The sequence below is a fragment of the Macrotis lagotis genome, chromosome X, assembly GCF_037893015.1.
Source record: "Macrotis lagotis isolate mMagLag1 chromosome X, bilby.v1.9.chrom.fasta, whole genome shotgun sequence".
NCBI classification, from domain to species: Eukaryota; Metazoa; Chordata; class Mammalia; order Peramelemorphia; family Peramelidae; genus Macrotis; species Macrotis lagotis.
In genome coordinates, this window is record NC_133666.1 from 289,314,464 (window position 1) to 289,327,097 (window position 12,634).

A 12,634-nucleotide genomic window follows, 5' to 3' on the forward strand; every position below is an offset into this window, starting at 1 on the left:
AGAAATAGGATTAGACTGGTTGGACCTGAAGAACAGAATTTGATGAGATGGATGAATGTTTCAAAAAGAAAAAAATCTATTCAATATAAAGGAATAATTCTTAATAACTAGCATTGTTCAAAAATGGAATGAACTGCTTCAGGAAGTAAATAAATAGGTAGTAGGCTCTCTATCACAACTATTGGAAGCATTTTTTGTCAGATTCCTGTAAAGAGAACAACTTGACTAAATGTTTTTGGCATTCCCTCTCAATACTGAAAGTTTTATGAGAATAGAGATGAGTGAAGAGGCAGATTCATTTCTATGGACTTGTGTATTTTTTTGCCATATTTTGTCTCAGCTGGACTGAAATGACACAGTTAGATTATCTAGAAGGTTTAATATGTCCCTGAGGACTAGCACAGAGGGATGGTAAATGTGAAACTGGGCTGGCTCCAGGAGATGGAGATAGGTGTAAATAAAAGATGGGAAGACCAAATGAGGAGAGCCTTAGACATCTATGGACTCCAAGCACTCTTTGCTGCCTTCCATGCCAGGATTACAGACCTAAAACTAGAAGGAATCATGGAAGACATCTAGCTCAAACTCCTCATTTTATAGATGAAGAAAGTGATATTCAGAGAAATTAAATGTCATCAGAGAGGGACTGCCACATAAGTACACGTACAGAAGACATATACAGAGTAAGTTCTGACTAAAGTTATACAATAAGCATTTGATCATTGTTTGACAATGTATTAGACAGGGAAGTTAAGTGGCAGAGGGGATTCACCTTTCTGAGTTCAAATATGGCCTCAGAATCTTACTAACTGTGTGACTCTGGACAAGTCACTTCACCCCATTTACCTCAGTTTCCTCATCTGTCAAATGAGCTGGAGAAGGAAATGGCAAAACCACTCCAACATCTTTGCCAAGAAAATCTCAAATAAGTCATAGCCTGAAATTACTAAACAGCGACAACAATGTATACAAAAAGAGCCACCTTCAGGGAGTTCAGTATCTAACATACAAAAGGGAAATGAAAAATTAAGGGAGAGAGGAAGGGGAGGAGAAGGTAACCCACACAGGGGCATGTGTTAAAGTCCAGGAAGTCAGAAACAGAGTCAAGAAGAGAATGAAGATTAACTGACTAGGTCCTCTCTCCAGAACGGTGATCCCAGGAGTAATTTCCAAAAGGGAGAAGAGCCCAGCATGGCAGGGGAATGATCCAGCATGAAGAGGCAATGGTGAAGAATGGATGTTCCCAGATGAGAAGACCCCAGAGACTGAGGGAAGTTTGAGGGCAATGTTTCTCCTTCATTCTCAAAGAAGAGTATGACATCAAGGAGGTGTTGCCATGACAAGCACATAAATTGGATTTGAGTGAGGGGGGGAATGTGCTAAGTCACCACCCCACTTTCTCCTCCTGAGCCATCTAGTGACCCAGATATGGAATCAAGATGACTAGAGATAACTCTGGATGCAAGGCAATTAGGGTTAAGTGACTTACCCTAGGTCATACAGCTAGTAAGTGTCAAGTGTCTGAGGCTGGATTCTAATTCAAGTCCTCCTGACTCCAGAACCAGTGATTTAAAACACCATACCAGCTAGTGGTTGATTCATGGTGTCTGATGACCAAGGAAAGTTTGATTCCAAGGCTAGCAGTATACATGGAAGCATGACTTGGCAGCAGTTTATCTGAAAAAGATTTATGGTCTTTAGCAGGATTACAAGTTGAATATGAGACAGCAGAGAGATACAACAGCTAATGAATCTTAAGCTACAACAAGGCAGGAATAGTGTCCAGGACTAGGGAGATACCAGTCTTCAAATACTCTGTAATCTGCCTTGGTCAAACCACATCTCAAGTATGATGTTTAGTTCTGGATGCTACATTTTAACATGAACATTGACAAATTGGAGAAAGACTATAGAAACATAATGAGGATAAGCAAGGCACCTTTTCATGCCATGTAAGAATTGAATGAAGTATCTAGTTAGAGCTAATCTTGAGAAGAGAAAGTTTAGAAGAAATATAATAAATGTCTTCAAGATGAAGAGCTATTATGAAAAGTGGGATTAAGGCTGTTCTACTTGGTGCTATCCAAAAGCAGAATGGACTGCCTCAAGAGCTAGTGGATTCCTTCTCAATGGAGGACTTAAAGCAAAGACTAGTAGTCCAAATTACCTTGGGACTGTATTATATAGGAGATTCTTGTTCAGATATTGGTCAATGATGGTGCATATCCATAATTACTAATACTACTAGAGAGTCTGAAGCTGGTGTATCACATGGGAGTTTTAAGCTAGAGTAGGGTGAAAGTCTACTGGATGTCTATAGTAAATATCTTCCCAATATGGTGAATCCCTAGGATAAGAAGGCCATCAGCTTCCTAAGGAGAAGCAAACAGACCTGAGTTCTGGGAGAACAAAGCAAGTTAAAGTTTCCATATCAATCAGTATTGGGCCTAGGTTCTTCAAAAGCTACTGTGCTTCCAACCTGTGTGAGAAACTGAGACTCAAAAAAAAATGGGTTGCTTAGATGGTCTCTGGAAAACCTTTCAACTCTGAGAATCTTCGAATTTGAGAGGGAGTATGCCACCTTCAAGATGATATGATAAGTGAATGATAATTGTGTTCCAAGCATCAAACAAGCAAAAAAAAAAAGATAAAAACTCTCATTTCTAAAGCATTTAAAAGTTTACAACATGCTTCTACTACATCCCTATGACATAGATTATACAAGTAGAATTCTCTTTTTCAGATGAAAAAGCTAAAGCATATAGAATTAAAATTATTTGCCTAAAATCATAGGAAGTGGCAAAACCCCAAAACCGAACTTAGTTGGGAGAAGCAATTCCAAATCTGTTTTTCTTTCCATTATATTTTAAACTATTTCAGGAGCCAGGAAAAAAAATAAAGAGTAATATTAAAGGTACCACAATATTAAAGGTAGGAATCCATTAATTATCAGAAAGGTAGCGTATAGTAGCAAATTGCTAACCTAAAGATGGAGAGCAAATGTTCATGATCATAGATATGCCTTTGTGGGGGGGGGGGTTGCAAGACAATGGGGTTAAGTGGCTTGCCCACAGTCACACAGCTAAATAAGTATTACATGTCTAAGATGGTCCTCCTGACTCCAGGACTAGTGCTTTATCCACTGTGGCACCTAGCTGCTCCAAGCATTCCTTTCTTTTTTTAAAAAAATGGTTTTATAACACAATGATTGGAACCCTGGAAAGATATAGAGTACCTTTAGTTAAGAAATAGTTTATCTCCTCCCATGTTGAATCACTATACAAAAACTTAAAAGAAAAATAAAAAGAGGTACATTGGCATAGAGAACTATTGTTTAAGAAATATCAGTAAGATTGTACTACCATTTATTCTAATGAGTTCAAAAATGAATGAACCCTTTATTTCAAAGTTAGTTTTTGTTGTGACTCAGTGTGGAAGGAGATAAGAATCTGACATCCATTCTCTTGACCTGCGGCAGTGATTTTCAGTTATATAACACAGCGCATGTGTGATACTACTAGCCTGAGAATCACTAATTGGATAATAAAATTCTGGAGAAGCATGTAAACCACACTGGATTGAATGTAGACAGTCAAGTTTGTAGATTCATCTTTACACTCATTTCTACCACTGAACATGGGCAAGTTACTTCATATCTCTGGCTCAGGGTCTCAGTTTCCTTACCAGTAAAAAAAAAGCAAAATTGGACTAGATAATCCATAAAGTTTCTTGCAGAGTCAAATGTTCTTTGTCTTGGTGATAGATAGTATTGAAAAAGTGTGGTCTAATGGGCAAAGGACTTGGAATCAGGAGGGCTTCATTTCAAAGTTAGCTTCTAATACCTCCTAGATGTGTAACCATAAGCAAGTTGTTTAACTTCTTGAAGTGCCAGATTTCTCATTCAAAAAAATGGAATAATATGACAGAATGTCTATAAAGCATTTTGCAAAACTTAGTGCTGTAAATGTTAATTGTTATTACAAATAGTTTCCCCTGTGGGAAGATCCAGGTGTCTCCCAACAGAGATGATCTGAAATCAATAAGACCAAAAAGTTTTAGTGAGTAATTTATGAAATAAAGATTGCCAAAAAGTGATCATATAAATATAAATGCTTAAAGAAGCATAAACTTTTCCCTAAGAAAGCATAAAGGTTTTCCTTCATAAATACCCATGATCATGAGTAAACTTTTACGTTTTCATTGATAGAACATGAAAGGACAGGTATCCAGAAATAATTGGAGTTTAGAAAATAAATTTGGGATATGTCTGTATACCCATGTGAGATTTTAATTATAGAATGTAATTTTTGAGGGCACAGTCTTTTTAAATATGTATATGGTGGTATAGATGTATACATATGTATCCTTAGTATCACAGAGTTTGATAACATAGAAGGTGCTATAATAAATGCTTGTTGAATGAATGAATAAAAACACTGATAGAAAACAGAACATGTAAAAATAGACCAATAATAGACTGAGAAAAATGAGGGCTCTTTATTCTATCTGGAAAAATGCAGATAAAAAAGACAGATTTAGGAGAGGAATTCTTAAAACAATATCAAATAGAGGATAAATGTGAACTTATTCACAAAACATCTTGATACACCAGAACTAGAAAGCATCCTTTGAAACTCCAAAGAGGCAGATTTAGGATAAATGAATGGAAGTAAGCACATTGTGTCCTATGGTGAGTGGGATGTCAGTTACTGGAACTTCTCGTTTCAAGAGAAGATATAGGTTGGAATTATCAATGTGTTCAATACTTAGGGAAGATGGATTCATATTGAGTTACTAACATTTTTTTAAAAATATTTGGAGTATAAGAATCATAGCAGTTTAGGATTGCAAGAAGACAGAGAAATCATCATTAGAATATTTAGGTAGCCAGTGACAATTTTGGGCTATCTGCAATGGAGAATACCATCTATATCCAGAGAGAGAATTGTGGAGTTTGAACAAAGATCAAAGACTATTACCTTCAAATTAGGGGGGGAAATGTAATCTTATTATGTAATTTTGCTATCTCATACTTTATTTTTCTTCTTTAAGGATATGATTTCTCTGTCATCACATTCAACTGAGATCAATGTATAACATAAAAACAATGTAAAGACTAACAGAATGCCTTCTGTGGGGTGGGGGGAGGGAAGCAAGAATGGAGGGAAAATTGTAAAACTCAAAATAAGTAAAATATTTCTAAAAAATACATTTTAAAAAATTAAAAATTTTTAAAGAATATTTAGGTCCCCTTGGACCTCATATTCACTTTAGTTATATTTGTATACATACATATATATATGCATACACACATATGTATGCATAAATAAGGACAATAGAATATAAATTCATTAAGGTGAGGAATGATTTATTTCTTTGTTTCTTTTTCCTTTTTCTCTTAGAGGTCAGAGGGTAGCACTGGAGCTTATCAAACAAAGGAGTGACATGGTTAGAGTTAAGCTTTAGGAACATTATTTAACTGTGAAGTGGAGGATGTATTGAAATAGGGAAAGAGTTGAGCCAGGAAGACCAATCAGAAAGCCATTGCAATAATTTATGTACAAGACGATGGGGACCAACACCAGCAAGATGTGAGCATCAGGGGAGAGAAAATGACTTATGCAAGAGATGATATAAAGATAAGATTGACAGGACTTAACAACAAATTGGATGGTGGGGAGAGAAGAGTGAGGAATCAAGGTTACAATTAGGGTGTGATTCTGGGTGACTTAGAGGATGATTATGCCCTTGGCAATAATAGGGAATTTCAGATGGAAGACAGTTGGGAAGAAAAGATATTGAATTCAGTTTTAAGATGTCTGATAGGCAGTTGTAGATGTCCCACATCTAAGGTCTCAGGCAGAAATCACACTCAAGTCTCCCCAACTCTGAGTCTACCACTCTATCTGCTATGCTATATAGGTATGTTCTAACCTAAAAAACAACAGTACTATGTTAAAAAAGAGAGGATTCACAGCTGAAAGCAAAGTGATATAATGCTAATCTATCTCAACTTTGGCCTCAAACCACAAGTCAATGTTGCCCAAGAGAATAGAATGGATGAGGAGGAGAAACAATAAAGAAAGCAACTCATCCTCTTTCCCTGTAACTTCATCAGTCAAGTTGTATCATTGTTTGTCCTTCATTCTTGAAGAGGGCTATGATATCAGGAAAGTGATGTCATGACTTATAAGAGAATTGAATTTAAGTAAGGAAGGGCTGTGCAAAGTCATCAGCCTCTCTCTCGCTCTCTCCTCTGGACCTATCTAGGTCTAGTGGCAAGGACTTAGTAGAAGACATTGGCATTTCAGTTTCCCTGATGCAACATTCATTAAGAGAATAAGGTGAAAAATGAGGGAAAGAATGGCCTCTTTTACCTAATCAAAAAAAATTAACCTGGAAGGGGGAAGACCCACATAGTTTCTGGCCAAAACAGAAACTATTGCTATTTACACTCAGTCTGAACCAACACACAGTCTAAACAATGACCAAATGAGGTTTGGCTTGGGACCTATCATTGGTTAATCAATGAAATGAAAGTTAGAGGGATTTGAGTTTAAGTTTTGGTCCTTAAACCCCAGGATATCTTGTAAGGTTTCAATGTGATTATGAATACCAAAGCTAGCCATTTTCACATCTTAACCCTCCCTCCTTGGACCAGTAAGATCCAAGGCATTATTTAAACTTTATATTTTCTCAGAGTACTTAACACAGTATGCAATTAATAAGTGTTACTGAATTGAATTAAAGTTTGTCTCATAATTTGCTATTTTTGAGCTGGACTCAAGACAACCTCTCCCACATTTCACCTTTGTAAAGATGTAAAATTGTTGTGTTTATATATATACATATAGAAATGAATGCATACAATTATGTATATATATATATGTGTGTGTTATATACATATATATGTAAAAAATAGGGTGTCCCCAAAAGATTAGTGTAACTTTAAACTATTAAAGCAATTAAAACTTAAAATTGTTCTAAGACATTTGGAGCACCCAGCACTATCTGATTCTATCTTGCCCATGTGATAGTGAGTCAATCTATTTTAGGGGTGACCAGTCCTCTAAGCCTGCTCCTTCCAACCTGGTATTTCCATAGTCCTTATACCTTGAGATGAGGCATTGAACTGCCTCTATGAAAATGCACACTAATCTAAGTAATTCAATGGCACACTAACTCAAATGAAGGAACAGGCTAAGACAACTGGCCACCCCTAAAATAGATTAACTACTTATGCCTGTTTGCCCTGGGGTCTGGGGTTTGTACCTCAGGGAAGTTTGAGTGATTGGTGCAGTCAGTAAGTCAAACCCCAAATATTATCTTCCCCAAGGTTTGCATTTCAGAGTCTTACTAGTAAGGAGCTATCCTAGGAAGAAAAAAGCCATCTGATTGTTCCCATCTATTTGATGTCCACCAAATACAAAGCCATTGTCACCCTACCTGGTCAATAGACATGTGCAAAACATAACAGATATTTTAGCAGAACATCAAACAATACTCAAATCTTTTCTAATGATGCATGTTTTGCCCTTGATTACTTCCTTGCCTTTGAAATCCATGATAAATTATCATCATCATCATCATCATCATCATCATTATATGCATTGAAAATAATATACCAAATACCAGCCAAGAAAACTTCAAACCCTGACTTGACCATGAGTCCCACAAATCTGAGCCAGAAGATTAAAACAAAAGTGGAGGGAGGTTCATACAGGTGCATCTGATAGCTGTCCCATGCACAACAGAAGGAAGTTTCCTTTAGGGTACCTTGAACTTCTTAAATTCGGGATCAGTGACCTAATGCCTATACAGAGGTGGAATGAGTCTAGGTCAAGGGCCCAGCCAAGTGTGCTGTTGATAACAGAATGTGATCACTTACCTTGCACATTAGCAAATACTTTTGGACTTGATTGGTTTGCTCCAACCAAAGTAAGAGTTAGATGAGGGCAACCTCTGCCCCCAGAGTCAGACATTTGGATACAGTCTGTCAACAAAGGGCTTTAAAGCCTGTGTGGGAGCTCCCAAATGGGCAAAACAAAAAGAAAAGAGCAGGGAGGGTAACTTCACAAAACAACAACAACCCTGGAGCTGGTAATTTGGACATTCTATGTTGTCTTCGAGTGACCTCTGGTGGCCAGATTTCCCACACGCCTCCAAGTCTATGCCTCCCAGCTCAGACAGCTGACCATGGTACATTCTTTTACATTTCTGTCCTCTCCTTTTGTCATTCACTTCAAGCATGGAGCAAGATTCAGGTACAAACCCATCCAGAAAAAGGTTCTCTGTGTCTGACTAGCCTTCTCACTAAACTAGAGCTGCCTGCTGCCCTGTTCTCTTTCAGTGAACTGCTGATACCTTTCTTTTGAAAGAGAAGAAAGCAAAGATGAAGGAAAATGTGACATCAGCAATTGTCTTTCTTTTGCTTCTTTTTCTCCACACCAACCTCCTAAATGGTAAGTGAGAGTTTCTTCTTGCTTTCTATTATTCCTGGGGCCCTGGAGGGGAGGAGAGAGATTTGAACTCCTTCACAGACCTCTTGGAACTAGTGGGTACTAAAATGATTTACTTTGTTTGTACTGCTGTGATATCATCTACCTTCTGGGAAATTAGAAGGAAATTGTGCAACTGATATTTGTTCATTTGCATATGTAAATTCTGGAGTTTTACTCATTATCACATTGGTGATAGAGCAGAAAGAATTCTGGATTGGAAATTAGGTAACTTTCATGGTCTGCCACTCATTAGCCATGTGGTCTTGGACATGTCACTAAAACCTTTAATTTCCACATCTGTTAAATAAGGACAATATAATACCCATCCTACCCACTCTACAAGGGTGTTATGAGAATAGTGTATGTTTAAATCCTTTTAAACAAAAAATTATTAAACAAATATGAGATATTCTATTAAGTGATGGAAAACAAAAAAGATTGATGGGAGGAGAAAGAACTATGGAATAGGAAATCAAAGATTTGAGAACTGACTTCACTGTGGTATAATTGTGCCATTCAGACAATTTATTTCATCACTCTCAAGCCTCAGTTTCTTAATCTGTATAATGGGCATGATGATGCTATTTGAACTACCTAAATTTATAGGATTGTTGATAGCTCTAACAAGTGAACTCTTTCTGAGCGCATTTTCTGTGTTAACAAGGCAGACCCAATGGAATTCATACTTGAGTTGGATGGTGGGAGAGGGAGAGAGAGAGAGAGAGAAAGTCCCTTAGTTTAAATTACCTTCAGTATTAAGGAAAATTTTGGGTAGGTCTGAACTTAAAATTTCTGTTTTCATATGGAGATGTTAATGAGCAATAAATGCTAACAAAGAAGAAGAAGGAATAAAGAAGAACCTGAATAATCCATAAAGAAGATATGTGTGTGGGGGGGGATTCCTTTACCCTTTAATTGATATAATCACAGAAAGTAAGGGACAGATGACATAGGTCATAATGTGCTAACAATGTACCATTTCCCAAATTATTAAGTCTGAAGTTCTCTGAGTGACGGCAAGACAATGAATGTTGGCCATGACCCCAGAGATCTTTAAAAGCTAAGCCTGCCAAATTCTGGACACTCTAATGGTTTGAGTCATTGAAAAGAGAAATAAACAGATACAGATATAAAACCAGATCCAGAAAGCAGGCCTTAAGGCAAAAAACAGCCATAGAAAGAAAAAATATTCAACTGTGGATTGAAGTGAGAATTAGCCCCAACCATTGATGACTGCCATTCAGGAAAGAAGTTCCAAGACGCACAGATGAGGGTGAGGGACCCATCCAGAAGAGAGACTGTACCTGGTGGGAAGTAACATGAGGTCTCCACAAGAAGAGAAAGGGCACTGGGGTTCTGATGTTCCAGAAGCATCAGCAGTTATGGCCCCATGTCCCTGCATACATTTGCCTCACTACCATTGTATTACACCTCCCCTCCCTCCTCCTCCCCATGACCTCTCTGCAGCATTTCGTTCCATTAACTATACTCTTTCTCCTAGATCCTCAGCTTCAGAAATATCCATTCCTCATTTTCTTATCACCTATCTAACATTTCCTTCTCTGGTTCCTTCTAAGTTCTCATACTCATCCAGTTTCTTTCTCTTCATAGTATTCTTCCTCAATGCCTCATCCTTGGATCTTTTTGTCTTTTTTTTTCTTCCTCTTTTCTCTTTTCTGTGTCTGTTTATTTACTTGGCAATCTTATTTTATCCTGTGGTATAAACATAATGACTCTAATATTTATAAATCTAACCCTGACCTCTCTTGAATTCTAGACCTTCATCTCTGAGGTCTGACATCTTTACATAGCTGTGCTATCAGCACTTAAATTTTAATATATGCTAAACCAAGCTTAACATTTTTTTCTTCAAAATCCTTCTTCTCCTTCTGACTTAAATGTCTCTATGGCACCACCATTCACCTAACCTCCTGTGTTAGAAACCTTGATGTTTTCGACTTGTCCTTTGCTTCCTTGCCCTTTTTTCACTTTCCTTCACTTCTCATGTATAAACATAATCCTGTTGACATACCATGGCATGTCAATTGTATTCACCACGTTCCTCCCTATTTCCTCAGGCAGTATGGTAATTTGTAGGTTTGGGTCACAGATATTAATGTGCTGTTTTGTATTATTAGTGGTATACAATAACAGTAATGGTAAAATTGTATTAGTTGAAATATAAGCCATAATTTTTCCCTTCAAGTATTATTTATATAAGTGTATATAAGTATAACCTAAGTATTACCAAAATTACACTATTATTTAATTCAATTCACAAGAATATATTAATTATATATTATAAAAAGATTGACCTACTTTGAGATATCATCATGGTGTGAAAGGGATCCTGGAATCTTGCAGAGGGTGATGGCAGAGAACTAAGTTTGGCAGATCCAAAAGAATGACAAGACTTTGAATATAGGTTGGATCTGGAGTATTCTATTTAATTTTGAGAAACTCATTTTAGGAAATGTAGTGATGATGAATTGGAATGTAGCAAAAAGATATCAACCAAGGTGGTAAAGGGCCTCAAGATCATGCCAAATGAGCTTCAGAGGCAGGATACTTTATTATAAAGATTAGCTCCATTTCTCTATCAAATCTTTTAAAGGCAAATACTTTCTTCATGATATTTTTAACAGTGTACAACAGGACACTTAAACAGCTAAACCCCACCATATAAAGAGATGTTTAAGAGAGAGTTAATAAAGACTAGCAGAAATGTGGGTTGTCCAGGAAATTAACATACAAATCCATCCACATTTCTTCTCTAGATAGAGAATATAATTCATAAGAGCAATCTTAAAAGTATCAGATACTCAATCAAATAGGAAGAAATTGAATTAATGTCCTTAGGCCCAATGAGGGTACCTTGACAAATTCAAGTGGGCTTTCCTTAGAGAAGGGAAAGAGAAAAGAAAAGAACTCTTCTGGGTCTGTGTTCTCTTTTGCCCATTATAGAAGATCTACTACCAACTATTATTCCACTTGCCAAGAAAGAGTAAAAGCACAAAGTCATTCCCAGATGACTTCTGCATAATTAATTTGCACCCTGTATCCTTATCCACCACCAGTTACTTTTAGTTTAATCAGGTAATAGTTGAGTTCACAGTCAAGTTACTTTTCTCCTCAGCTAACTAGACAATTGTGTATTAAGGCTTCCTTTTCAAGGTACAAGATCATATTTTTGATAAGAGAGAGAGGTATCCTTGTAACAGCAAAAAGCTGTCTCTTCAACTTTTCATTATAGCCCACTGGATGCCACTTTCCTAAGACCTGCTGTTCTGACTGGAGATGAGTTACAAATGGTATTAGGTATTATTTCTCATCCCCATTCCAGTTAGAAGGTATCAGTTGAGAATTCTGGCAGTAGTCTGTTACCTGGACCATCTCAGAATCAGGGTTTGTTATTTTTTTTTAGGTTTTTGCAAGGCAAATGGGGTTAAGTGGCTTGCCCAAGGCCACACAGCTAGGTAATTATTAAATGTCTGAGGTCAGATTTGAACTCAGGTACTCTTGACTCCAAAGCTGGTGCTCTATCCACTGAGCCACCTAGCCACCCCTAGAATCAGGGTTTGAAGGACCTTCTAAGCTTATATCCAGTCTATAATTATCTCACTGACAACCCTCTCTGCTCAAGAGTCATTACTTTTGAGGAAATAGTGACCCCAAAACAGAATAATCTACATAAATAACTATGACACAAGGCATGTAGTAAAAGATAAGGACCATCCAAGCAAAGTATTATCAGAATTGGAGGAGGAATGACTCCTCAACCTCCCTCACCACAACATATCTACTTATCTAACCTTGTTGCTCCTGCCTTCTTGCATCTATCTCCTTTTCTCCAATCACACAGCTGCAGTACCCTAGAAATTCTAATTTAAGTCCTTATAATATGTCTCTTTTGAACTAATAAAATAACCTATTCATTGCTTCTAGTCTTCTCCATTCTAATTCATTCTTGATAGTTGCCAAAGTTACAAAGTGCCTTTAAACACAAATCTGACCTTCTTGTCACCCTGTTCAATAAAATCCAGTGGCTCCCTATTACCTCTTATGATCCATCCATCAAACACTCAGCCAGCAATTAATTAAATACCTGATAATTAAGTACCCAATATGTGCTA

General features: G+C 37.1%; 1 protein-coding gene across 1 annotated transcript in view; it reads left to right on the forward strand.

Annotated features, from left to right (window-relative positions):
• The first annotated feature begins 5,243 nt into the window (after positions 1 to 5,243).
• Positions 5,244 to 12,634, forward strand: part of PRLR (prolactin receptor) — a 37,984-nt gene continuing 30,593 nt past the window's right edge. The window contains exon 1 of the mRNA XM_074207863.1: positions 5,244 to 8,462. Within this exon, the coding sequence (XP_074063964.1) occupies positions 8,393 to 8,462 (70 nt within the window). The 5' untranslated portion in view covers positions 5,244 to 8,392. The remainder of the gene's footprint in view (positions 8,463 to 12,634) is intronic.